The 27,335-nt window shown below is 43.4% G+C and overlaps 1 protein-coding gene across 3 annotated transcripts in view; it reads right to left on the bottom strand.

The window, feature by feature from the left end:
* Window positions 1-4,453: 4,453 nt before the first annotated feature.
* The window catches only part of vps39 (VPS39 subunit of HOPS complex), a 126,607-nt gene continuing 103,725 nt past the window's right edge, over window positions 4,454-27,335 (bottom strand). For all 3 annotated transcript variants that reach the window (XM_070878750.1, XM_070878748.1, XM_070878747.1), the window contains exons 20-25: window positions 26,039-26,141; window positions 20,446-20,491; window positions 19,742-19,891; window positions 17,566-17,700; window positions 11,734-11,825; window positions 4,454-9,462 (exon numbers count right to left, since the gene is read on the bottom strand). In XM_070878750.1, coding sequence (XP_070734851.1) covers window positions 9,381-9,462; window positions 11,734-11,825; window positions 17,566-17,700; window positions 19,742-19,891; window positions 20,446-20,491; window positions 26,039-26,141 — 608 coding nt within the window. In that variant the 3' untranslated portion in view covers window positions 4,454-9,380. The remainder of the gene's footprint in view (window positions 9,463-11,733; window positions 11,826-17,565; window positions 17,701-19,741; window positions 19,892-20,445; window positions 20,492-26,038; window positions 26,142-27,335) is intronic.

The raw sequence follows: 27,335 nt of genomic DNA on the forward strand, positions 1-27,335 counted from the left end.
ACACACCCCCCCCCCCCCTTCTGTCTTCTTCCCCGCTCGCTCACCACTCTCGCACTACAACACCCAACCCCCACCCCCACCCAACCCCCCACCCCCCCCAACCCCCCACCCCCCTCCCCCCCCCCACACCCTTCCCCCACCCCCCCATCCCCACCCCCTCACTTCCCCCTCCCTCCCCCTCCCCCTCCCTTCCCCCTCTCATCCCCATCCACCCCTCTCCCCACCCCTCCCCCTCCCTCCCCTCCCTCCCCCCCCCCCTCCCTCCCCCCCCCCCCTCCCTCTCCCTTCCACACTCTCTCCCTCCCTCTCCCTTCCCCCTCCCCTCCTACCCTCCCTCCCTCTCTCCTCCCCCTCCCCCTCTTCCTTCCTCCCCTTCTCTCTCTCTCTTCCTTCCTCCCCTTCTCTCTCTCTCTCTCCCTTCCTCCCCTTCTCTCTCTCTCTCCCTTCCTCCCCTTCTCTCTCTCTCTCCCTTCCTCCCCTTCTCTCTCTCTCTCTCCCTTCCTCCCCTTCTCTCTCCCTCCCCCTCCCCTTCTCTCTTTCTCGCTCTCCCTCCCCTTCTTTCTCCCTCTCTCTCTCCCACCCTTCTCTCTCTCTCTTCCTCCCCTTCTCTCTCTCCCTTCCTCCCCTTCTCTCTCTCCCTTCCTCCCCTTCTCTCTCTCCCTCCCCCTCCCCTTCTCTCTTTCTCGCTCTCCCTCCCCTTCTTTCTCCCTCTCTCTCTCCCACCCTTCTCTCTCTCTCTCCCCTCCTCCCTCTCTCCTCTCTCTCCCCTCCTCCCTCTCTCCTCTCTCCCCTCCTCCCTCTCTCCTCTCTCTCCCCCCTCCTCCCTCTCCTCTCTCTCCCCTCCTCCCTCTCCCCCCTCCCTCCCTCCCTCTTCCCCCTCTCTACCCCTCCCCCTCCCCCTCCCCCCTCTACCCCCTCCCCCCTCCTTCCCCTCTCTCCCCTCCCTTCCCCCTTCCCCCTCTCTCCCCCCCTCCCTTCCCCCTCCCTTCCCCCCCCTCCCTTCCCCCTCTCCCCCCCCCTCTCTACCCCCTCCCCCCTCTCTACCCCCTCCCCCTCCCTCCCCCCTCTCCCTCCCTTCCCCCTCCCCCTCCCTTCCCCCTCTCTACCCCCTCCCCCTCCCTTCCCCCTCCCCCTCCCTTCCCCCTCTCTACCCCCTCCCCCTCCCTTCCCCCTCTCTACCCCCTCCCCCTCCCTTCCCCCTCTCTACCCCCTCCCCCTCCCTTCCCCTCTCTACCCCCTCCCCCTCCCTTCCCCCTCTCTCTCCCCTCCCCCCCCCCCTCCCTTCTCCCTCCCCTCCCCTCCCTTCCCCCTCTCTCTCCCCTCCCCCCCTCCCCCCCCTCTCTTCCCCATCCCCCTCCCCCCCCCCTCCCCGGCTCTCTCCCCCCTTCCCCCCCTCCCTTCCCCCTCTCTCTCCCCTCCCCCCCTCTCTTCCCCTTCCCCCCCTCCCTTCCCCCTCCCCTCTCCCTACCCCTTCCCCCTCTCTACCCCCACCCCCTCTCTACCCCCACCCCCTCTCTACCCCCTCCCCCCCCTCTCTACCCCCACCCTTCCCCCTCTCTACCCCCTCCCCCCCTCCCTTCCCCCTCTCTACCCCCACCCCCTCCCTTCCCCCTCCCTACCCCCTCCCCCCCTCTCCCTCCCTACCCCCTCCTCCCCCTCTCCCTCCCTACCCCCTCCCCCCTCCCTTCCCCTACCTCTCTCTTCCCCCTCCCCCCTCCCTACCCCTCTCCCTCCCCCCTCCCTCTCCCCTTCCCCCCTCTCCCTTCCCCCCCCTCCCTTCCCCCTCCCTCTCTCTCTCTTCCCCCTCCCTTCCCCCTCCCCCCTCCCTCTCTCTTCCCCCTCCCTCTCCCTTCCCCCTCCCTACCCCCTCCCCCTCTTCCTTCCTCCCCTTCTCTCTCTCTCTCTTCCTTCCTCCCCTTCTCTCTCTCCCTTCCTCTCCTTCTCTCTCTCTCTCTCTCTTCCTTCCTCTCCTTCTCTCTCTCTTCCTTCCTCCCCTTCTCTCTCTCTCTTCCTTCCTCCCCTTCTCTCTCTCTCTCTCTTCCTTCCTCCCCTTCTCTCTCTCTCTCTCTTCCTTCCTCCCCTTCTCTCTCTCTCTCTCTTCCTTCCTCCCCTTCTCTCTCTCTCTCTCTTCCTTCCTCCCCTTCTCAAACTTTTGGTGCTGTTCCCTGCAGTTGTCGCACCGTGAAGATCATGTCCGTTCTACCCCGTAGTGGTACATCCAATAAACTAGCTAACAATCCGCACAGCATTTGCGCTGGTGTAAGGGACTTCTGCTGGTACTTGGTGGCTTTTGGGGAGATCTATCCTCTGGCTTCTTAAGTCAAAATGGATGAAGTTACAATGTGCAGTCAGTCAGAACTTGGGCTAGACGGTTCCAAGTACACACACCAAAGAAAATTCAGGGTGTGGCTTATCCTCCCTCGGGGACCAATCAGCAGTAGGTGCAGTGAAATTGGAGAGCCAATGAGAGACAAGGGCAGTATAAATAGATGCATCCTAACTTTAATAAACAGCAACCTAGATAAGTTGTTGCAGTAGTGTATACCTTTGAAATGGATTGGGTTGTAGAAGCACAGCCAACCTCTTGAAGTTCTAATATAATCTGGAATGGCAATAGTGATGCAGGGAAAGATGCAACCTGCCAACCCTGACCATCAATAAAAGGCACATTATACACTCTTTTGGTCATAAAATGTAGAAAATAAACCAGTGCATTGGGACTGTTGTCAAAACACTAAATCTATTACGAAAGCAAACTCACCCAGGTGCACTGATGAACCTTGGATCACTAGCTGTGCGTGTGCACATGAGTGGGTATAAAATACTAATTGACCCAGAATTGACTAACCATAAAGCATCAAGTTATTACCACAATGTTCTAGGTGATCAATAAAAGAAAATGACAGGAAAATTACAGAAACAATGAAAGCAATCAGAGCCAGCAACTGATCGCAAGTCTCCCAGTATGCAAGTGTTCCATTCAGTGAATGTGGTTTTCCCAGATATTTCGGTGTCAAAGCCAAAAATGTTTTCTCAAACCAATGTGCCAAAAGTAATACTTGTTTACTCAGTTTATAGTGTACAGACATATTGGCCATTGCAGATATTCCTTTACTTGAGTTGACTGCAGTTGCATTAATTGTAACTAAATTATTCACGGTTTGATGGTGTCTGGAATCATTTTGCTTCGATGGCAAAGCTCTTAATCAGTCATATGCATTAATCTGTGGTGTGCTTCTTCACAGTGTTGAAGTATTCTGCAACTTTATGCCACACTGAAATGCATATGCATAAACAGCATGAATTTGTCCTGTTTGCATTGCCCAAGTTATTCACTGGGTTATTCCTATACTACGGAGTTGCAAGCAGCCAGAGTACATTACTAAGGAGAGCTGAGGTGGTAATGGCAAGGGCACAGCATGTTCTTTCAGCAACCAACATTCTACCAGCCACTCCGTCAACTGTGATGTTTCTGATGCAGAATCACAGTCAAGAGATTTCCTCACCACACCTTGCAAATGTTCCACTTTTTTTAAAAATTGAAGATGCTGGCTTTTGCTGGGATACAGTTGCATGGGGACCGGTTGCCATCCAGTACTCACATGTGGGCATTCCTTATCCTGTGAGCCTAGGCACCAAGTGTCAACAGGCTATTTAACTGTGAAGAACAGCACAACAGAACTCATTGCTGTCAAGACATAAGACATGTTTTCTAGCAGGGATAGAGATTATCATGACTGAAAACTCTGACCAATATTCTCTTCTCTAACCTAGAGGCTTTGACAACAATTGTAGCATGCCTACCGCCGCATGGCTGAAGATTGTAGGTTTAATCCACTTGGCCTGTGGCTCAGTTACTCAATGCCTTAACCCACTGAGCTGAAGAATGGAGTTAGCGTAGAGTAAACTGAACTCTCAAGCTTCTGAGGCTGTGTCTGCTCTCTCAAATAGCAATTCAAACTCTTGTTTAAAATCAGCTAGCAGCTGGCTTGTGTCTCTACTCCCCCTTCCCTCATAATTTGCAAGCTCCTTATTTTATTCTAAAATTCAGAGCCTTCACTGCTGACCAATGGGGCAGCTAAATAACATATTCCTAGACTTATGCATAACCCCTAAGCTGCTCCGAGTGGCCATAGAAAAGTGCAAACAAGGAGGGGAAACGATTGGACATTAAGGTTCTACCTCCCTCCCATTAGAAGATCACTGCTTCTGAGAGACACTGTTACTCTTCTTCCTTCCACCCCCCTTCTCCCCCCTCAGATAAGAGATCAGGAACTCACCATCTTGAGGGGCCACTGGGGACAGCCAACTTCCCCAGTGATGCATTGCACAAATGCATTTGATCACCAGTGCTGTCCTGTCAGCTGCTTTAAAAATGTGTTGTAAATCGATCCAAGAACAATGGGCTGTGCACTACTGCAGTATGCTATACAGCACCATTTTGTACCTTTATTCAAGAACAGTAATATGGCTGGCAAACAACCTCTCAACAAGCAGGTTAGCTGAAAATATGGGAATTCTGCAATACAAAGCTGTGTAATGCAGCAAAAATGAACCTTATTAATCACAGTTAAAGTTAGTTGTAAAAGTCATTATAGGTCCTTAGCCATTTCTTACATAGCAGAGAAAGTTCAACATAAATATTTTTCTTCAATAAACAAAAAATAAAGAGGGAATACAATCACTCATTCTCCATAATTCCCAATACCCAAATATTTTTTTTGCCTTTTCTCTTGAAGGTGCTGGGCAAACAGCTCCACAAGCACTGTATGCCTTCCCGGTACTTCACTCATGGTCAATTCTTAACGTGCGAGCCTAGACAATGAGTTTTTACAAGCTATTTGACTGCAGAAGGAATCACAACTGAGCCGCAGCATGTCCTCACCTGATGTCCATACACGTGCGCACTTTTCAGCCGGGGGTCAACGTGTAGCGATCAGGCTGACTTTTCGCTCCCTAGGCCAGGGACATTGTAGCCAATCGTTGCATTCCAATTCCCGTTTCGGATGAGAGGACCTAACTAGTCTCGAGCAAGAAACCAAGTACTTTTATCTGGGAATTCCCTAAAGTGCAGAGTCCAGAAATGCACTTTTATAAGCAAACCAAATTGCAGTCACACACATTCTTTACCAGTTCATTGTGGGTTACTCTTCAGTAAAACAGCATGAGTCAAGAAAAATAGAACAGAAAAATGATTTACATTTATACAAACACATACAAATATAGTTTAAATTATACAGAAGCATTCAAGATGAACACCAATAATACAGCGGTTATTGAAATCCTTGTTAAGCAAATATTAATTTCTAAAAAAAAGACGACTAGAAAGTGCACAAGCTTTCAATCATCAGGTGTTATGTGTGGCATATTATTAAACTTAGAACTTCAATTTGAGTGAGGAGAGAAGTACAAATTGCAATATGGCACCAGTGTCTGCTCTTCAAAAAATAACTGAACATTTGTTGTTAATATTTACAGTATTTTCCCTTCCAGTCCTGTTCCCCAAGGTCGCCATACCAACCCACTTCCAATGAGAGAGGATCAGAAGGGCATACAGTAGATTGGACCACGATGGCAGTTAATATGATTATTCTTTGCCCCCCTGTTGAGGCACTTAAGTCCATAAAAAACAGCTGTTGTGTGTTATGTCAGCAGTACGTTACAATATTTACTGTGCTCTTCGGTAAATATTGTAAACTCCACATCGAATCAGAAGATTCCAGGTTCAAGTCGATCAACATCACTTGTGCCTGTTGACAGCCATAGCTGCACTGATCTATTTGCAAGCTGAACAACAAAGTGAACTGCCTCAAGGGAGTGATCGCTCTCCCTCTCTGCACTTCAACTTCCAGTGCTAAATTAATTGAGAAATGCTGTTAGAAGAACTTGACTAATCAACAGCTGCTCAATGGAGGAACTGGGAGAGAAGCACAATTCTGGCAATGTTCGCAACTTCCACTATAATAAATTGCAGCTTGTGGCTTTCAAGTACTTTATCTCATCTTCTCCTGAAGGCACTGACTAATGCTGTGGTACAGTTCCACAGGTGCCAACTGTTCTCCAGTACTTAAGACAATGGAGGCACACCATGTGTGAACCTAAACTATGATTATTGGTAGAGTATTTTGGCCACGGGGATGACCAATGTTCCCATACCTATACTGCAGTCTGATATTACCCTGCCCCAAAGTGGTTTGGCTGAGATTAGCTCACTGAACAGGTTTTCTTTAAATGCCACATGGTGCATTTACTCACAATCCTACTGCGAGATCTCAAGGCTAGGTAAGTACAACAATCAAATCTTGAGGTTAGAGCATAGTAAACCATATTCCATCGATAGGGTGCCCAGGAACTCAATGTTCTAGCTTTTATGGGGAGGGGAGGCAATGGAAGAATGACACGTCCTGGTACCAGAGATGAACAAAGATATCTGTTGCCTTGAATGACCAAACCTTGATGCTCACAAAATTCCTCAAAGAAGAAGAAAATCCAAGGAAAGATACAGGACTTTAATCCTTTGGGGGTGAATGTAGAAGGATTTCAACAGACTTTTCAATTTCGGACTGCAAGTCAGGAGACAAGCTATATTTTAAATTTTCTCAGTGTTCAGGCAGATTTGAGGCAGGAAGGAGCACCAAATTTTAGCAAGCCAGAATTATCTTCAGGAGATCAGGCATTAATGCTAGCCAACTTCTACTATTGCTGCAAAAACAGACGCAGATGTAGCTGTTAATAGTCACAGTAACGTACAAACACACCTGGGAAAACAAATGCACTCCCTCTCCCCACGAATCTCACTTTGTTTTGTCGGATATAAATGCTCCATTGGACTTCTCCAAATAATCAAATGTCAATTTATACCAAATTGTGGACCTGTGCATATATAGAACTGAGTTGAGACCATCTATAACTCATTTCAGAATCCTTACAGGCTGCAGGAAAAGGAAATCTATATCCAGTCAGAGTTGATTTCCACTGGGCTATTGTCTCCCCCTTCTGGATGGTTAATAAAAAAACTTCTCATTCATAAGTTTACTTGGGACAGTCTTAAGCATAAAATATGGAGCAAGAAAAAAAATAATCATATTTAAACATGATCACTGGAAGCTCCAAACTCAATCCATACCACAGAAAGCAACACTGAGCTGTCACATTGTCCAAGTCATTTTTAAATTAAAAGCTGCTTGATACCCAATTGCTGTGGTTGATTCAACTTTCTTCCTTCTCTGCTTGACGATTGATGTAATATTGTTAGTGTGATATCATCTGTTGTACCATTCAAACAACGTTTTTTGAACAATAATTTTTATGATTTTTTTCCCTTACTTTGTGCCCTCCAAATCATTCCCTTTCTTTCAGTTATCATCTCATTTCAAGTAGATATACACTCCAACTTCTAGGCAATGGCTCAGACTTATGGTCAGTTTTAGTCCTGGCTGACTGACAAGGCGGCATGATTGAGTAAAATGAGATATCCACCTTCGCTCAACCGGCTCGTTTTCCCTTTTCCAGCCAACAACCCTGTGTAGACTTGTCCTGCAGGGGAGGTTGAGTCTAAGTTCAATCAAGCACACTCTTAAGCTGCAAATCTGCTAGCTGAAATGCAACATTCCAGTAAAGTCATCAGGAATTAATTCTAACCTTAGCATCAAAGCAGAGCTGAGCATTGAGAGAGTGACATGCAAAATTCTGGGGATGTTTTGTATCTTCCAGGTTTTGCTAGTCTGATCCTTACAATAAGCATTAGCAAAATGTTTTTGCAAGCTTCCCAATCCCCATTTTCTGGTCTTCCAACTATTGCTTCCACATCTTGCTCTTTAAAATGCTGTTGGAAAGCAAAGAATCAATCCGTGTGTATGAGCTTGCTTTAGCTCAGCTCATCACCATCAGTCAACCCCTTCACACTTCATTCTGATGCGTTACTTTCATTCTAATAGACGCCATGTGGGGATGGGTGGGTGAGGGAGGGTTCAGAAAGACTATTTTAAAAGAAAAAAAAAGAAATTTGGCAAAAAAATATAAATCCAAAATGTGGCTACCTGTTAAATATTCAAATTCCACCTCTGTTTAGTACTCCACAGGATATACATTGGGAGAAGTTCAATTCTATAACCAGACTTCTTCCTTTGCAATCAGCTTACACACTCGCAAAAAACATCCCCATTCATTTGGAACACTTTGTTTAAAATGCACCATTTTGATTACCTCTATGATCAAAAGAACATTTCTGTACTTTTTTTTTTCTTCTCTCCTCTCTCCTGAAAGTACTGTGACTGGGATATTCCACTCCAGTGGAACCACAGCCCTCTGGTACCTCACCCACGTGGCCTTGACAGTGAATATTACCCAACTATGGGGGCGGGGAGGGGGAAATCACAGTCCTGTTCTTTCCCAATATCCACACTTTTGCACTTTCCACCCCAGATATTGAATAGCGATCAGCAGCAAGAACTCGGACTGATTTTCTTTTTGTCTTCTAACTCGTGCAGGGCGGGGTGGTAGGAGGGTGGGAAAAAAAAAAGAGAACCAAATCAACTGCAGCAACACAACTGCCCGGCCTGAGACGACGTGGGAATGATTCTGTACTTATATTAAAAGTTGCTTTACCAAGTAGCATGGTGTCCAAGAAAATGTTTTGCAATTCAAACACTGGGCTTCGAAGCATATTTTCAGGCAAAAAGTGACCAGATACACCCAACATTGTGAACATGCATGGATTCAAAATCCCAAAGAGAAAGATCGTCAAATTAGTTTTATCGCTTCAACATTGGGATAAGCCAGAGGGTGTAGTGTGGATTGGAGTCCTGTACCCATCATGAACACTTCACTTCTGTACAATGCATTGTTAGAACAAGGCACACAGCACACTCAGAATGGGATGTGGAACTAAAAGTCAGCAACTACAAACCAGAGATGATGATGACCAGAGGGCTGGAGGTAAGACACGACTTAAAGGAGAAGAACCCTCAAAATATTACATCTCTTCATAAGGAATTTAATCTCTGGTGAAGCATAAAAACCAACAACTCTTTAACTGGAAGTACTGTGGCAGAGGGCTTTCATACTCTGGGGATGTGCTATGTAGTGCAACTGTCTTTCATAAAGTGGCAAAAGTCAAATATACAACTGTACATGGGAAACAGCTTCCAGTTTTACACAAATTCCCCAATGCTAGCAGAAAGCTGACATGCCAGTAATAGTATCTATACACAATTATTAATTTAGCCATCAACGCAGATAGCATATATCACACAGTGCATACCATCTGCCCAACTCATCCTCCAACAGTGAAAGGCAGGCCACCTATCTGAAAGTCCATCTTATCCAAATGTCCACCTTGAGATCAAAAAAAATCTTGCATCCTGATTGAGCTGTCACATTCACGTCTCTGTGGGACAAACACCACGGTCTTTGCAGCAGAAATAATGGACCACAACTCCATTGGGGTAACGAGCAAAAGCACTGCAGGAGGAGAAAAAAAGTAAGTAATCTCAGTCTAAAGAGGAGAATAAACAGTTTAAAAATATCACAAATAGGTACGAGCAATTTTTGGGTGGAATACAAGGTACATTTATTCTCTATGGGCAGGGATATAAAATGAAATCATGAAGTCACAGAGTTTGAAATGCTCAATTCATCGCTGGGCCAACCTGTGGTTGTTTTTTTGTTGTTGGTGTGTACAATACAAATAAACTTTGGTTTCCATTTCTTTCTCCCCTTCCTCTTTGCTGGTGTCGCAGCACCAGGCACTGAGTGGGCAGGTGACGTGCTACTAGATCCTCATCAATGTTAATCCTCCACAGTTATTAATTGTTATGAGACAGCAGCCTAAAGTAACCCTGCCTTCCACAGGGATGATCATGGTCCCTGACCAAATGGCTGAGATTGGGAAGTAAGCGTGCAGAGAATTAAAAAGCACAAACCCATCACTCTGTGCTGCTTCATGACAATAACCCACAGCGTTCTCATCTCATTATGCCAAGACAAAGCAGTGGTTAATTGGAACAATCAAAAGTTTTTATACAAGCATTATAACCACCCAATGGTCTAATGTGCAATTTACAATACAGCTGAGAACGCCTATACATGCTTTTTAAAAAAAGATATTTTACGTATTGGAAAGGATAAGTATCCCAGCATGCTTTCCCAACAGGCCAAGAAGCCCTTGATGAGCTGTAGCATCTATCAATCTCCCACAATAGTCAGACGAACAGGCTGCGAACAACAAGACGAAGGGGCAGACCTTGATTAGATCTAGCAAGCTATCAATCTCCCATAATAGCTAGACTAAAAATAATAAGATACGGCAAGGCATGAGTATGAAACAGTACAAGAAATTCCATATGTTGAGGCAGAGAAGGAAGTGAGTCCTGACGCCAACGCTCCTCCCAGCAGTACCAGGTAACATCATGTCTGTTGTATTAATTGCTTTAAGTTGTTGAAGTACTAGGCCATTATTGAGCATAAGGATTGTGCTTTGCTAGTGAGTCAGCTTTTTTTTTAATTCAGTGACTGCTGTGTGTTCTTTCCAATCTGTTAATAAAATATACTCACTACACACCATATTGGTTTGGTCTCCTTTAGAATTTCTTACCGCAATAATAAAACACAAGGTTAGTCAGCTAAAGCCTCAGCTGTCTTCAATATTTGTCACATATAACAGACCTAAATTTTGAAACTCAGTCCTAAATTGTTAACCTTTTCAATATATTAAAAAAAACTCTCCTTCTGCTATTTGTATCCTAAAATCAGCAACCATGCGCCCAGAGCTCAGTCCACGTTGCTTGGAGGTAGTTAACAATAGTCCTCCTTACTTCCTCCTTTTCCGCTCTGTGGGGAAGCAATGCAGCAAGCAGTAAAGTCACCAGACTTAGTAAGCTTAGTAACTTACTTACTACTTAGGACCAATATGCTATAGCAGAAGTCACACCTAAAGCAAGTGAAGAACTAAGGTCTATAGTGCAAAGAGCCAGAGAGTCCGTGTTGAAAGAAGTAAAAAAAAAGTAAGCAGGAAATAGCAATTTTTTTCTGCCAACCCTGTTTTTTTTTTAAAACCTGAAGAGCGTATGAGGAAGGGAAAGTGTTCCATGGTGTAACGGTCCTGGAAAGAAAGAGTAAGGGCAGGAGACTGTGCAATGAGTCTGGATTTTGACAAAGGGAAGACACAGAAAGGAGCTTGCAACAGTGCATTTGGTCTTTAAAATCTTATGCAGTAAGCTTCTTGTGCAATGCTCTTAATTAATTATCCCTGTATACTTCTCCCACTGACAGGCCAGTGACCATCTGTGCTTTGCCGCTAGTGTTATACAGCGAAAATGGCTCTCTGCAGACAACTCACATTTGGCCGGTGAAAATCTAAAGCAAAATACTACAGGGGCTTGAAATCTGAAATAAAAGAAGAAAATACTGGAAATACTCAGCAGACCAGTCAGCATCTGTGGAGAGAGAAACAGAGTTTACATTTCAGCTCAAAAGGTCATCAGCTGAAACGTAAACTGTGTTTCTCTCCACAGATGCTGCTTGACTTAAGAGTATTTCCAGCATTTTCTGTTTTTATTATCTATACTACACACTTCTGGGTGTAATTCAGAGGTCAAATGGATACAGTACAAAATTTATTACATTTTGGTGAAAATTTAGTGACTTTTGGCTTCACTCATTGCCTAGGAGATAACAAAGGTCAGGTTTCAATAAGTAACTCATTGTTGCAGGGGGCAACGTTAGTGATCAAACCTGTTTCCAATTTTCTTCTTGCAGACTCGGCAGATTTTCTCTTCGGTTATGATACATTTTACCTCCTGATGGTAAATCCTCTGCTCCTGGATCTGTCAGGTAAGAAAGAATAGAACTTGCATTTATATAGCACCTATCAAAACCTCAGGATCTCTCAAAGTGGTTTACAACCAATGAAGTACCTTTGAAGTGTAGTCACTATTGCAATGCAGCCAAACGTAGCAGCCATTTTCTGCACAGCAAGTTCCACAAACAGCAATGAGATTAATAACGAGAAAATCTGAGAGATATTGGATGAGACATCTACTGGCCAGGACACCAGGAAGACGCCCCAGCTCCTCTTCGAATACTGCCACGGGATCTTTGACATCCATAAGAGGGGGCAGATTTAATGTCTCATCCAAAAGACGGCACCTCCAACAGTGCAGCACTCTCTCAGCATTGCACGGAAGTGTCTCCCTAGATTATGTGCTCGTCTCTAATATGGATCTTGAACCCACGGCCTTGTGACCTTGAGGCGAGATTGCTACCACTGAGCTAAGACACCAGATAATGTACGTAGACTGGTCACAAACTACCACAGCCTTTTAAAACTTTTCACAAAAGGAGTAATTTTAGTTTCTCTCCTTTCACCTTACTCAAATTGTTTTTTTTTTGAATTTCACGCTAATCAACGCAGAGATGTTAGTGATAGAGTAGAACACATTTCATTTTGAATTAAAGGCAATCTGGAGGATGAGTTCAGTGAATGCATTCAAGGCAGTTTCCTAGAACAGTATGTCATGGAACCAACCAGGGAACAGGCTATTTTATATCTTGTATTGTGTAATAAGACAGGGTTAATTAGTAATCTCATATTAAAAGGATCCTCTGGGGAAGAGTGAAGATAATACAAGTATTTCACTCTCGATGTGAAATTCTAAGTCTGAAACAAGAGTCTTAAATTTAAATAAAGCCAATTACATAGGTATGAAGGGTGAGTTGGCGAAGGTAGATTGGGAAATTAGATTAAAAGGTTTGATGGTAGATAGAACATGAAAAAAAACATAGAAAATAGGTGCAGGAGTAGGCCATTCGGCCCTTCGAGCCTGCCCCACCATTCAATATGATCATGGCTGATCATGCAACTTCAGTACCCCACTCCTGCCTTCTCTCCATACCCCCTGATCCCTTTAGCCGTAAGGGCCACATCTAACTCCCTTTTGAATATATCCAACGAACTGGCCCCCAACAACTCTCTGTGGGAGAAAATTCCACAGGTTCACAATTCTCCGAGTGAAGAAGTTTCTCCTCATCCCGGTCCCAAATGGCCTACCCCTCATCCCTAGACCGTGAGCCCCGGCTCCGGACCTCCCCAACATCGGGAACATTCTTCCCGCATCCAACCTGTCCAGTCCCGTCAGAATCCTACACGTTTCCATGAGATCCCCCCCCCCACTCCTCCAAACTCCAGCGAATATAAGCCCAGTTGATCCAGTCTTTCTTCACATGTCAGTCCCGCCATCCCGGGAATCAGTCCGGTGAACCCTCGCTGCACCCCCTCAACAGCAAGAATGTCCTTCCTCAGACTAGACCACCAAAACTGAACATAATGTTCCAGGTGTGGTCTCACCAAGGCCCTGTACAACTGCAGCAAGACCCCCCTGCTCCCATACTCAAATCCTCTCGCTATGAAGGCCAAAATACCATTTGCCTTCTTCACCGCCTGCTGTACCTGCATGCCAACTTTCAATGACTGATGTACCATGACACCCAGGTCTCGTTGCACCTCCCCTTTTCCTAATCTGTCACATAGAAACATAGAAAATAGGTGCAGGAGCAGGCCATTCAGCCCTTCTAGCCTGCACCGCCATTCAATGAATTCATGGCTGAACATGAAACTTCAGTACCCCATTCCTGCTTTCTCGCCATAACCCTTGATCCCCCGAGTAGTAAGGACTTCATCTAACTCCCTTTTGAATATATTTAGTGAATTGGCCTCAACTACTTTCTGTGGTAGAGAATTCCACAGGTTCACCACTCTCTGGGTGAAGAAGTTTCTCCTCATCTCGGTCCTAAATGGCTTACCCCTTATCCTCAGACTGTGACCCCTGGTTCTGGACTTCCCCAACATTGGGAACATTCTTCCTGCATCTAACCTGTCTAAACCCGTCAGAATTTTAAACGTTTCCATGAGGTCCCCTCTCATTCTTCTGAACTCCAGTGAATACAAGCCCAGTTGATCCAGTCTTTCTTGATAGGTCAGTCCCGCCATCCCGGGAATCAGTCTGGTGAATCTTCGCTGCACTCCCTCAATAGCAAGAATGTCCTTCCTCAAGTTAGGAGACCACAACTGTACACAATACTCCAGGTGTGGCCTCACCAAGGCCCTGTACAACTGTAGCAACACCTCCCTGCCCCTGTATTCAAATCCCCTCGCTATGAAGGCCAACATGCCATTTGCTTTCTTAACCGCCTGCTGTACCTGCATGCTAACCTTCAATGACTGATGTACCATGACACCCAGGTCTCGTTGCACCTTCCCTTTTCCTAATCTGTCACCATTCAGATAATAGTCTGTCTCTCTGTTTTTACCACCAAAGTGGATAACCTCACATTTATCCACATTATACTTCATCTGCCATGCATTTGCCCACTCACCTAACCTATCCAAGTCACTCTGCAGCCTAATAGCATCCTCCTCGCAGCTCACACTGCCACCCAACTTAGTGTCATCCGCAAATTTGGAGATACTGCATTTAATCCCCTCGTCTAAATCATTAATGTATAATGTAAACAGCTGGGGCCCCAGCACAGAACCTTGCGGCACCCCACTAGTCACTGCCTGCCATTCTGAAAAGTACCCGTTAAGTAGTGGCAAACATTTAAAGAATTATTCCCAAATTATCAACGATTATACATTCCATTAAGAAATAAAAACTCCATGTGAAAAGAGATCTATCCGTGGCTAACTAAAGATAGTATTAGTTTAAAAGAAGCGGCTTATAATGCTGCAAAGAATAGTAGTAAGCTTGAGGATTGGGAGAGCTTTAAAAACCAGCAAAAGAATGTCCAAAAGTTGAAAAAAGGGAGAAAATAGAATGAGTGTAAACTAGCAAGAAATATAAATGCAGCTTGCAAGAGCATCTACAAATATGTAAAAAGGAAGAGAGTATTAAAAGTGTTGGTCCCTTAGAGGCTGAGACAGAAGAAATTGTAATGGGATATAGGGAAATGGCAAGAGACTAAACAAATATTTTGTATCTGTTCACAGTAGAAGACACAAAAAGTATATCAAAAATAGTGGGGAACCAAGGGGCTAATAAGAGTGAGGAACTCGAAGTAATTAATATCAGTAGAGAAAAAGTACTTGAGAAACTAATAGGACTAAAAGCCGACAAATCCCCTGGACCTGATGGCCTACATCCTCGGGTTATAAAAGTTGGCTGCAGAGATAGTGGTTGCATTGGTTGTGATCTTCCACAATTCCCTCGATTCTAGAATGGTCCCAGCTGATTGGAAGGTAGCAAATATAACCCCACTATTCAAGAAAGGAGGGAGAGAGAAAACAGGGAATGATTAGCTTGACGTCAGTCGTCGGAAAAATGCTGGAATCCATTGTTAAGTGTAAACAGGACACTTAGAAAATCATATGATTAGGTAGAGTCAACATGATTTTATGAATAGGAAATCATGCTTAACAAATCTATTAGAGTTTTTTGAGGATCTAACTAGCAGGGTAGATACAGTGGATGTAGTATGTTTGGATTTCCAAAAGGCATTTAAGGTGCCACGTAAAAGGTTGTTACGCAAGATAAGGTGTCATGGGTTTGGGAGTAATATATTAGCATGGATAGAGGATTGGTTAACAGACAGAAAACAGGAGTAGGGATAAACAGGTCATTTTCTAGTTGGCAGACTAGTGGGGTGCCACAAGGATCAGTGCTTGGGCCTCAGCTGTTTACAATCTACATGAATGACTTAGAAGAGACCGATTGCAATACATCCAAGTTTGCAGATGATTCAAAGCTAGGTGGGAATGTAAGTTGTGATGGAGGACAAAAAGAGCCTGCAAAGGGATATAGACAGTTTAATTAGGTATAATGTGGGGTAATGTGAGGTTATTCACTTTAGTAGGAAGAATAGAAAAACAGTCTTATTTAAATAATGAGAAACTATTAAATGTCGGTGTTCAGATATTTAGGTGTCCTTGTACAGGAGAAGAAAGTTTGCATGCAGATACAGCAATTCCATTCAGAAGGCAAATGGCATGTTGGCCTTCATTGCAAGGGGGTTGGAGTACTAGAGTAATGAAGTCCGACTACAATTGTACAGGGCTTTGGTGAGACCACACCTGGAGTACTGTGCACAGTTTTGGTTTCCTTATCTGAGGAAGGACATTCCTGCCTTAAGAGGGTTGTAAATCTGTGGAATTCACTGCCTCAGAGAGCTGTGGAAACTGGGACATTGAATAAATTTAAGACAGAAATAGACAGTTTCTTAAACGATAAGGGGATAAGGGGTTATGGGGTGCGGGGGGGAAGTGGAGCTGAGTCCATGATCAGATCAGCCATGATCTCATTGAATGGCGGAGCAGGCTCGAGGGGCCATACGGCCTACACCTGTTCCTATTCCTTATGTTCTTATGTTCTAGAGGAAGTGCAATAAAGGTTAACTAGATTGATCCCTGCGTTCAGAGGATTGTCCTATGAGGAGAGATCAAGTAGCTCGTGTCTATACTCTCTAGAGTTTAGAAGAATGAGAGATGATCTCATTGAAACGTACAAGATTTTGAGAGGGATTGACAGGGTAGATGTCGATGTTTTCCCTGGCTGGAGAATCTAGAACTAGGGGGCACAGTCTCAGGATAAGGGGTCGGCCATTTAAGACCGAGATGAGGAGTTATTTCTTCACTCAGAGGGTTGTAAATGTTTGGAATTCTCTACCCCAAAAGACTGGATGCTGAATCTTTGAGTATATTCAAGGCTGAAGTAGCTAGATTTTTGGACTTTGGGGGAATCAAGGGAAATAGAGATCGGGTGGGAAAGTGTAGTTGAGGTTGAAGAATGGAGGAGCAGGCTCGAGGGGCCAGATGACCCATTTCCTGCTTCTAGTTCTTATGTTCTTATCAGCCAAAGCATTTCAAGGTCAAGCATAGCAAGAGTGAATGCAGAGTAAAGCTCGCTCTACTCTACCCCATGGTTCCAAGCTGAAGAGCATCTTTTACCACTTCAATGTGACAATTTTTCCCATTTTCCATACAAGCTCCCCATAGCATCTCTGGACAAGTTTGCCAAATTAGGGGCAATTGTGCAATATCTCAATCTTTGCCACTAGAGAAAAGTCTTCATATCAGCATGTTCTGAATTTGAACCCGAATCTCAAGAGATGAACAGCCAGTAATTAACCCACTGTATCCATCATTTCCCACTAGAGATTTTATAATGGATTATCGGGAAATGAAGACTAATGGCCCCTGCAGTGGGACTATCAATGCTTTCCTCCCTCACCTGGTGGTGAGTGCCTGGCCTCCACGAAGCAGCACAACATGGAACCTCCTGGCTTTGTGCTACAGCAGAACATTTACCCACTAGTGCATCAAAGGTGCCCTAGACTCCGTTGGAGTAGGATTGAATGGAAGCGATTTCACCCATTAGGGTTCTGCTCAGTGCAGAAATACAAGATATAGCTTAGTCCACTGGAAATCAATACAACAGTAATAATAGAACTTGTTTTCTTTTCATTAGGATTCTACACAGTAAGAGGGAATGTGAAGTGATTTTGTTTGTTAGGATTCTATGCTTGGATTAGGCATTTAAACCTTTAGATCTTAGTGTAAGGTAATTGACTTACACGAAGGAACTCTGCATGAAGGAGACTTTTCATAACTTGATTGCAACGTCGTCTCTGAGCATTTCCTTCAAGAACATTCTCCAGAAATACTCGGATCTCCCGGATTTGCGTGTTGGCAGGAAGCAGATTCAAAGTCTAGGGAAAGTTTTTATAAATTACAGAAAGAGGCAAAATACTCCTGCCTATAAACACAGTGAAATACGGCTCTGGGGAATATAACCGAACCCAATGTTTTACAATCGTGGATCACTCCTCCCGGTATGTCGCAAGTGTCATCTGTATGTTCATCAGAACCAGTGGCAGTGAAACTGGTCATAAAGACCTTCAAGGCTTACTTTTGAAGCTTTGTGAATATTGGCATCGGCTGGAAAGTGCTTGGATAAGAACAGAATTGGGCTCAGATGTGAGGTCCTTGACAACTGAACTGATTGCTGACACCCACTGGCCAGGCTCACATCTGAACCATGGCTAGTTGGTGAGTGGAATTCCCTTGAGCAGTCAATAATTTGAGGGTTAATTTGTGGTGGTCTTATGCATTGTAAGCAGCTTCTGTTGTGCATATAAAGTACCCCATTAATCTGCAAGTTATCAGAATGTTAAAAAATGGATCAACACTTGAAAAAGAGCAATGACCCAGCCTTTCAAGTCCTGCACCCCAATAACCCTTGATATTCTCCTCTCAGACACAGCTGAACCCTAGGGACCATCATCACATTATCTGTAATCCCTCTTCCCCACCTCCCAACAAAAAAAAAAATCCCGGCATTGTACAGCTGCATTAGATGTATTCTTGTGCGAGTGCCATTCATCAAAACTGTACACAGACTGCATCTTTTTTTCTGAACAACAATTTAAATAGTTAAACTGAGCAACTATATAGCTTATCAACATATTCATTTAGTAACAGAAATAGACTCATCATAGAAATCTAAAAAGGTAGTAGATTGGTTAATTTCAACATCTAGATAATGTAATGAAACAACTCATGGGCTTCTAGTGCACGTGGGCAGAAATCAAAATACAGCCACAGAACTGGCACTAAAGGTTACGAGAACTGGGTGCAGTTTTAGTCACCACACCACTTCCTTATATTGGGAGGGCAGAGAGAGGAGCAACCAGGCTAATCCCAAATGTAAAGCGGATGATCATGAAGAAATGTTAGTGAACTTAAGCTCTTCAATGAAGAGAGAAGGTCGGTAAGTATGAACCAGTAAAATACTAAATTGTATAGAGAAGGTAAACTCAGATTATCACTTAAATATCAGGAAAATATGACCAGAGAACTTAAATTTAATTTATTAAAAAGTAAAATTAAAACATATCAAAAACGTCTTTGCTCAGAATGATAAATGTTTGGAACAGTGTTCCAGTCAAAGGAGTGGAATAAAAAACATTAGGTGTGTTTAAAATGCCGCTATAATAGGAGAATTTTGAGTACAATAATCTTCAAGCTCTATCTCCTTTCCTCCACCTTCAAAAGTTCTCTCAAAATCAACCCATCTTAACTCGTCTCCCATTATGCTTGGTATCCCGTTTCATCTCAAGTTCCTTGGGTCATTTACTCCATGAAAAGTGATGTATAACTGCAAACTTTTGCCAATTGTACGTGAGGAAGTCAAGAAATACAAAACTCCGCAACTGAATGATGGCTGCTCATAATTTAACCATTTGCTGCTCATCTCTGAAAGCACTGGAGTTGCAGTATCTAATTAAATAAGCATCACAAAAAACAAGGAAAAGTCCAACAAAAAAGGGACATTTAAGCTGATGTGTACCCATTATAAAGGCATGAGCATGCATGTATATAGGTGTGTATATATAAAATATGTACAAGAGTATGTGTGTGCACATGTATACGTGCTTTTATATACATGCACGTGTGTATGTGTATATATGCACACGCTCGTATATATTTGAGCTTGCTAAAGTGAGATAATACAATAGAAATTTTGCTCCCTTATTATAGTCGAAAATGCCAATAATAGGTCACTTGGCATTCCTAGGTTGCCTCATGCGTCAAATTCAATGTCAGTCAAGGATCCCTAGCACTTCAGTACAATAATTCTATTATCCAGTACTTTAGTCTTGCTGACAAAGCCGAAAGAATTAGTGTTGCTAGTTCCAGATTGGTAGTTCCAGTATGGCTCTGCCTGTCCAGGTACAATACTGACAGTACCTTTGTGGTGTCCAGTTTGCTGTGGTGCAGTTCCAGTACTTGCAGTGCAGCCTGCAGGTTTGCCTGTGGCTCTGGTATTTCCATCCGGATTGGTCCCACACAGTGAATATCGGGTGGCGAGAGGTACATACGTAGTAGAGAAAGGTACACCTAAATGAAACAATGACATTGCTCGCGTAACCATTCATCTTTCAATCTTCTGTGTATATGAACTGGATTAAACAAATTTATTTAAAACACGACTTATTTTAGACAGTTAACTGGCAGACTTTAACAAATCATCTAATTGACTTAACCAGCTGCATGTGACAACCTGGTAATCTATACAAGTACATGAAACCCTGCTGCTCCACGTCAACAAATGCACTTGTGGCATGCTCACCAATTGTTGAATATATCAGTCTTGACCACTGTGTGCCCACTTGTTCCAATCCTACAAGGAGCTTCCCTCTCTCCTCCACTCAACTCAAAGTGCAGCAGTCGACAGCTAAACTGTTTGTTTTCCAGCTGTACTCGTGGCTAATCTCATTCCCACCCCTCAGTCATGATTCTACTCGGCGTCTTCATGGCAAGTATTAGTGAGTAAGTGCTACACGGCTTTCCTCTACAGCTTAAAACAGTAATCCCTGCTATTCCTGCTCCACATAGCATGAGGACTAGGAACTAGTTTTGCATGGGGGAGGATTAGCACTGTGTGTACTCACGTCTTTGTTGCCATCCCTGTTCCAATCATAATGTTTGTGACAGTACCTGAAAGCGGACAGAACAGGCTCCCGTTAAAACCAACAGACTTAAACCAAGTCTAGTTCGATATGCTTTGTTAAGGATACAAGCAAGTGAACTCAGCTCAAAATGCTATTTTCTAAAGTGGGCAATGCTACATAGAAGTTGGTGAGATTAGTGAGAAATCGATCCAACAGGCAGTGTTTCACATCTTCATCGTGGGACTTTACACTGCACATGTAGAGATCAAAGTTTGAATAGACTACCGAGAAAGTACATCTCCTGATGGAGCTTTCCCCTCTGGCCCCCAAGTCTCACCTTTCTGGAAAGCTCGGACTGTTGCTGGGGTACAGTTCAATAGGTGGCAGCAGTCCTCTGGGACCTCCCTCAAGTGACCAGTTTTCATCTGCAAATACTTTGGTTCTGTTCACTAAGGAAGACACAAATAACCTTCTGGAAATACTAGGGGACCGAGGGTCTAGCGAGAAGGAGGAACTAAAGGAAATCCTTATTAGTCAGCAAATTGTATTAGGGAAATTGATGGGATTGAGGGCCGATAAATCCCCAGGGCCTGATGGTCTGCATCCCAGAGTACTTAAGGAAGTGGCCCCAGAAATAGTGGATGCATTGCTGGTCATTTTCCAACATTCTATAGACTCTGGATCAGTTCCTATGGAATGGAGGGTAGCTAATATAACACCACTTTAAAAAAAAAAAAGAAAAAACACAGGTAATTATAGACCAGTTAGCCCGACATCAGTAGTGGGGAAAATGTTGGAATCAATTATTAAAGATGTAATAGTAGCGCATTTGGAAAATAGTGACAGGATCGGTCCAAGTCAGCATGGATTTATGAAAGGGAAATCATGTTTGACAAATCTTCTGGAAATTTTTGAGGATGTAACTAGTTGAGTGGACAAGGGGGAGCCAGCAGAAATGGTGTATTTAGACTTTCAAAAGGCTTTTGACAAGGTCCCACACAAGAGATTAGTGTGCAAAATTAAAGCACATCGTATTGGGGGTAATGTACTGACGTGAATAGAGAACTGGTTGGCAGACAGGAAGCAAAGAGTAGGAATAAACAGATCCTTTTCAGAATGGCAGACAGTGATTTAGTGGGGTACCACAAGGTTCAGTGCTGGGACCCCAACTATTTACAATATACATTAATGATTTAGACGAAGGAATTGAATGTAATAACTCCAAGTTTGCAGATGACACTAAGCTGGGTGGCAGTATGAGCTGTGAGGAGAATGCTAAGAGGCTGCAGGGTGACGTGGACAGGTTAGGCGAGTGGGCAAATACATGGCAAATGCAGTATAATGTAGATGAATGTGAGGTTATCCACTTTGGTGGTAAGAACAGGAAGGCAGATTATCTGAATGGTGACAGATTAGTAAAAGGGGAGGTGCAACGAGACCTGGGTGTCATGGTACATCAGTCATTGAAAGTTGGCATACAGGTACAGCAGGCGGTGAAGGCAGCAAATGGCATGTTGGCCTTCATACCGAGGGGATTTGAGTAAAGGAGCAGGGAGGTCTTACTACAGTTGTACAGGGCCTTGGTGAGGCCACACCTTGAATAGTGTGTGCAGTTTTGGTCTCCTAATCTGAGGAAGGACATTCTTGCTATTGAGGGAGTGCAGCGAAGGTTCACCAGACTGATTCCCGGGATGACAGGACTGATAAAAGAAAGACTGGATCGACTAGGCTTATATTCAATGGAATTTAGATGAATGAGAGGAGATCTCATAGAAACATAAAATTCTGACGGGATTGGACCGGTTAGAATGTTCCCGATGTTGGGGAAGTCCAGAACCAGGGGTCACAGTCTAAGGATAAGGGGTAAGCCATTTAGGACCGAGATGAGGAGAAACTTCTTCACTCAGAGTTGTGAGCATGTGGAATTCTCTACCACAAAGTTATTGAGGCCAATTCGTTAGATATATTCAAAAGGGTGTTAGATGTGGCCCTTACAGCTAAAGGGATCAAGGGGTATGGAGAGAAAGCAGGAATGGGGTACTGAAGTGCATGATCAGCCATGATCATATTGAATGGTGGTGCAGGCTCGAAGGGCCGAATGGCCTACTCCTGCACCTATTTTCTCTATTTCTAGATACCACGGGAAATTGTGCTGGTTAGATTACACTTCAAGTTGCATAATCACAAACGTAAAATCTTCCATGAACCAGAGTAATCGGGCAGCTTAATAGAACTTAATTGTTTCTTTTTTTCTTTCCATTAAAAAGTACTCCTGATGTACTTGAGTGGTAAGCTGATGCAGTTTTATAATACAGCTGAAAATGGGTTCATCAACAAAAGTAAGCACTTAAAAAAAAAATTTTTTTTTTTCCAAGTGTCCTGTCCCCTGCCCGTGAGTAACCAGATTTAAAATTACTGAAAAAGACAAATAGAAACTATACTAAACCATTTAATGTAATGATGTACACTCATAAAAATCATCCTGCACATCCTTCCTAAAGTGCGGCGCCCAGAATTGGACACAATAATCCAGTTGACACCGAACCAGTGTTTTATAAAAGGTTCATTATAACTTCCTTGTTTTTGTACTCTATGCCTCTATTTAGAAAGCACAGGATCCCATATGCTTTTGTAACTGTCCTGCCACCTTCAGCGATTTTTTACACATATACCCTCCGTTAATGTGCCCCTTTAGAATTGTACCCTTTAGCTTATATTGCCGCTCTTCATTCTTTTGACCAAAAAGTATCACTTTGCACTTTTCTGTGTTGGATTCCACCAGTCTGTGTCTTGAAGTCTATTCATATTCCTCCTCACTGTTCACTATATTTCCAAGTTTTGTAACATCTGCAAATTTTGAAATTTTGCACTGCACACCCAAGTCGTCATTAATATATATATCAAGAAAAGCAGTGGTCCTAGTATCGACCCTTGGGGAACACCACTGTATACCTTCCTCCAGTCCGAAAAACAACCATTCACCACTGGTCTCCGTTTTCTGTCATTCACCAATTTTGTATCCATGTCCCTTTTATTCCATGGGCTTCAACTTTGCTGGCAAGCCTATTATGTGGTACTTTATCAAATGCCTTTTGGAAATCCATGTACACCATATCAACTGCGTTGCTCTCATCAACGCTCTGTTACCTCATCAAAAAACTCAATCACGTTAGTTAAACACGATTTGCCTTTAACAACTCAATGCTGGTTATCCTGAATTAATTCACACTTGTCCAAGTGACTGTTAATTTTGTTCTGGATTATCGTTTCTAAAAGTTTCCCATTACTGAGGTTAAACTAACTGGCCTGCATTTGCTGGGTTTATCCTTACACCCTTGTTCAAAAAAGGGTTCTCCAATTCTCCAGTCCTCTGGCATCAGCCCCGTATCCAAAGAAGATTGGAATATTATAGTCAGTATCTCCGCAATTTCCACCTTTACTTCCCTCAGCATCCTAGAATGCATCCCATCGGTCCTGGTGACTTATCTACTTTAAGTACAGTCAGTTTTTCTAGTACCTCATCATCAATTTTTTATTCCATCCAGTATCTCAACTACTTCCTCTTTCACTATTGACTTTAGCAGCAGCATCTTCCTTCGTAAATACAGATGCAAAGTACTCATTTAGTACCTCAGCCATGTCCTCTGCCTCCATGCGTAGGTCTCCATTTTGGTCCCTAATCGACCCCACCTCTCCTCTTACTATCCGTTTACTATTTATATGCCTACAGAAGGCTTTTGGATTCCCTTTTATGTTGTATTCTCAACCCGATATCTGTCATACACACCTTTTTCTTCTTCATCTTACTCTATCTCGTTCATCATCCTGGGAGCTTTGGCTTTGGTTGCCCTACCTTTCCACCTCATGGGAATGTACCTCAACCGTCCCTGAACCATCTCCTCTTTCAAGGTAGCCTATTGTTCGATTAGTTTTGCCTGCCAATCTTTGTTTCCAATTTACCTGGGCCATATCCATGAAATTGGCTTTCCTCCAATTAGATATTGTTACTCTACATTCCTCCCTGTCCTTTTCGATAGCGAGTCTAAACCTTAGGATACTGCGATCACTGTTCGCTAAATGTTCCCCTATTGAAACTTGCTCTACTTGACACACTTCATTTCCCAGAACCAGCAATGCCTCCTTCCTCATTGGTCTGGAAACATATTGATCAAGAAAGTTCTCCTAAACACATTTCAGAAATTCTACCCCCTCGCTTCCCTTTACACTATTATCCCAGTCTATATTAGGATAGTTGAAGTGCCCCATTATCACTACTCTATAGTTCTTGCACCTTTCTGTGATTTCCTTGCAACTTGCCAGAGAGAATCATTTTTCTCTACTCTAATCAAAGCCCATCACCTTGAAAATCTCTACTCGGAATCTTAACCTTCTCTGCTCCAAGGAGAATAGTCCTAACTTTTCCAGAATCTCCTCATAACTGAAGTCCCTCATCCCTGGTAACATCCCAGTAAACCTTGTTTGTATCCTTTCTAAGGCCTTTACATCTTTCCTGAAGTGTGGTGCCCAAAATTGTCCACAATACTCCAGTTGAGACCTAACCAGTAATTTATAAAGTTCTTGCATGAACACTTTGCTTTTATATTCTATTCCTCTATTTATAAACCCAAGTAACCCATATGCTTTTGTAACCATATCAACTTGTCCTGCCATCTTTAAAAATTGGTGTATATGGAACCCAAGGTTTCTCTGCTCATTTACACTTTTAAAAATCGTGCCATTTATAATACACTATCTTTCCAGATTAGTCCTCCCAAAGTGCATTTCTTCACACTTCTCCGCATTGAACTCCATCTGCCATGCTTCTGCCCATTTCACCATCCTGAAGCCTATAACTATCCTCATCACTATCTTTTAATTTGCAAAGTTTTGTATCATCTGCAGATCTTACAATGCTGCTCCCTGCTCCCAAGTCTAGGCCGTTAATAAAAATTGAAGAGTGTAATGGACCCAAAACTGACCCTTGGGGAACATCACTGTAAACCACCTCGGTCTGAAAAACATTAATCCAACACCAACCTTTGCTTCCTGTCACTGAGCCAATTTTATATCCATACCACCACTTTCGCCTTAATTCCATGGGCTGCCATCTTAATACGAGTGAGTTTTAGTTTTGTGACCATGAAAATTGAACCTTAAACCACTTATGTTTTAAATTCTCTGATCTTTTGCGTGGTTTGGCTGATTCTCTCAGATGCGCTGGAATCTGGGTGCAATACAAGCAGAATCTCTCTCTCTCACTCTCCTCTCCCTCCCCCCCGCCCCCAAAGACTCAGCAGACTATTTAACGGTCGAACATGCACACACACATCCACGCACAAACATACAAACTGAAACAATGAGCCTATCCCTGTTCTCACTCCGTGGAGAACCATCTATATACCCAAGGGCAGCCAAGTACATGAATTGGTTGGTGTTGGATTTGAGCCCATACACCCCAGTATTACAGGCCTAACACTTAAATAATTAAAAAGGTCCAGAAGCCTAACTCTTAAAGACCAGATCATATTAATTAAAACCCAGTCATTTTAACTGTCGATGCCAGGGCTCGCAATATGGGATGTGGTTTACTTACTCCTCTGCCATTTTAATATTCTTCAGTATGTGAACATAAATAAAAAGGGCTTGTTCATGTAGACCCATCTGACCCATTAGCAACGCTCGCTCCTCCAGCAACCCTGAAATACAACCAAAAATATGACTCACCACACGCACTTTCTCCCTTCTTTTCCCCATTGAGAGGCCTAAAGTGAAAGCCAAGGTATATGAAATTGGCACGGTTGAAGAGAGGAGATGAGATAAATCAGAAAGTAGAGTGATTAGTCAATGCCAGTTGGATTTCAGGAACCCAAGACTCGTGTAAAGGATGAATTAGAGTAGGGGATGGTGCAGAGAGTATTGATATACAATAGGAAGGAGGAAGATCCTGTAGCATAATGCTTTTGATGCTCAGTAGGAATTATGGACAACACTTAAGAGCAATAACCAAGGTAGTATTAATATAATACATTAGGTAGAGAAAGAATTGGGAGGTTAGACAGGGATTACTAATCTGACAAGCTTTTTTTCAAATACATGATCCAGGAGTGCTGAAACAATGCTAAAAGATATGGGAACAACATTTATACCTCAAAAAAAAAATCAGTTGATCTCCTGAGGCACTGGACACATGGAAGCAAGACTAAATGCAGTCTTCAGGTGAAGTGAGATTAGAAAGTGGGGGATAATTGGACCAAGGTGTATACATAATTGTGTTCCCACTTTAACATCAAACATTCTGTCCTGATGTAATACTTTAAATATTATAATTAAATCACAAAGCTCAACAGCAATTTGGCAAGTGGAGAAGTAGAGTTAGTTGAAACAAAGTCATTTCTCTACAATTCAGGCTGAGAAGCTGGGAGACTGATGCGCTGCAGCACTGCCACCAGTGGTAGGATGCAATTACAGCATGACAAGTTTACACAAGTAGTTTCTGTAGTAACTGTGGAAATAGGAATTTATAATGGAAAATTTGACAAATATAACAAGGTGACAAGTAAGGTTTTGGAGCCAGGAAGAAAAGATATAGAAATTTTCACACCCAAGTCTCTTACTTTAACCAAAATCCCAATTAATGCTGTAGACTGTATCCTATTCATGTTTGTAACCACAACCTATGTGAACGCTCTACAGCCTGTATAAAGCCAAACCTACATTAATATTGTACAGAGTGCAGCCTAGCTGTGCCTGCATAAATCCAAATCTAGATTAATTCTGTCTGCAGTCCAGTCTATACAAACCCAAATTTAAGGATAGTGTAAGACTCTTGGAACGGTGAAAGGGGTAAGAGAGATAAAGCAAGATCAGGATATGGTCATTAGGTGAAATTA

This window comes from Pristiophorus japonicus, chromosome 4 (genome assembly GCF_044704955.1).
Source record: "Pristiophorus japonicus isolate sPriJap1 chromosome 4, sPriJap1.hap1, whole genome shotgun sequence".
Taxonomy (NCBI): Eukaryota; Metazoa; Chordata; class Chondrichthyes; family Pristiophoridae; genus Pristiophorus; species Pristiophorus japonicus.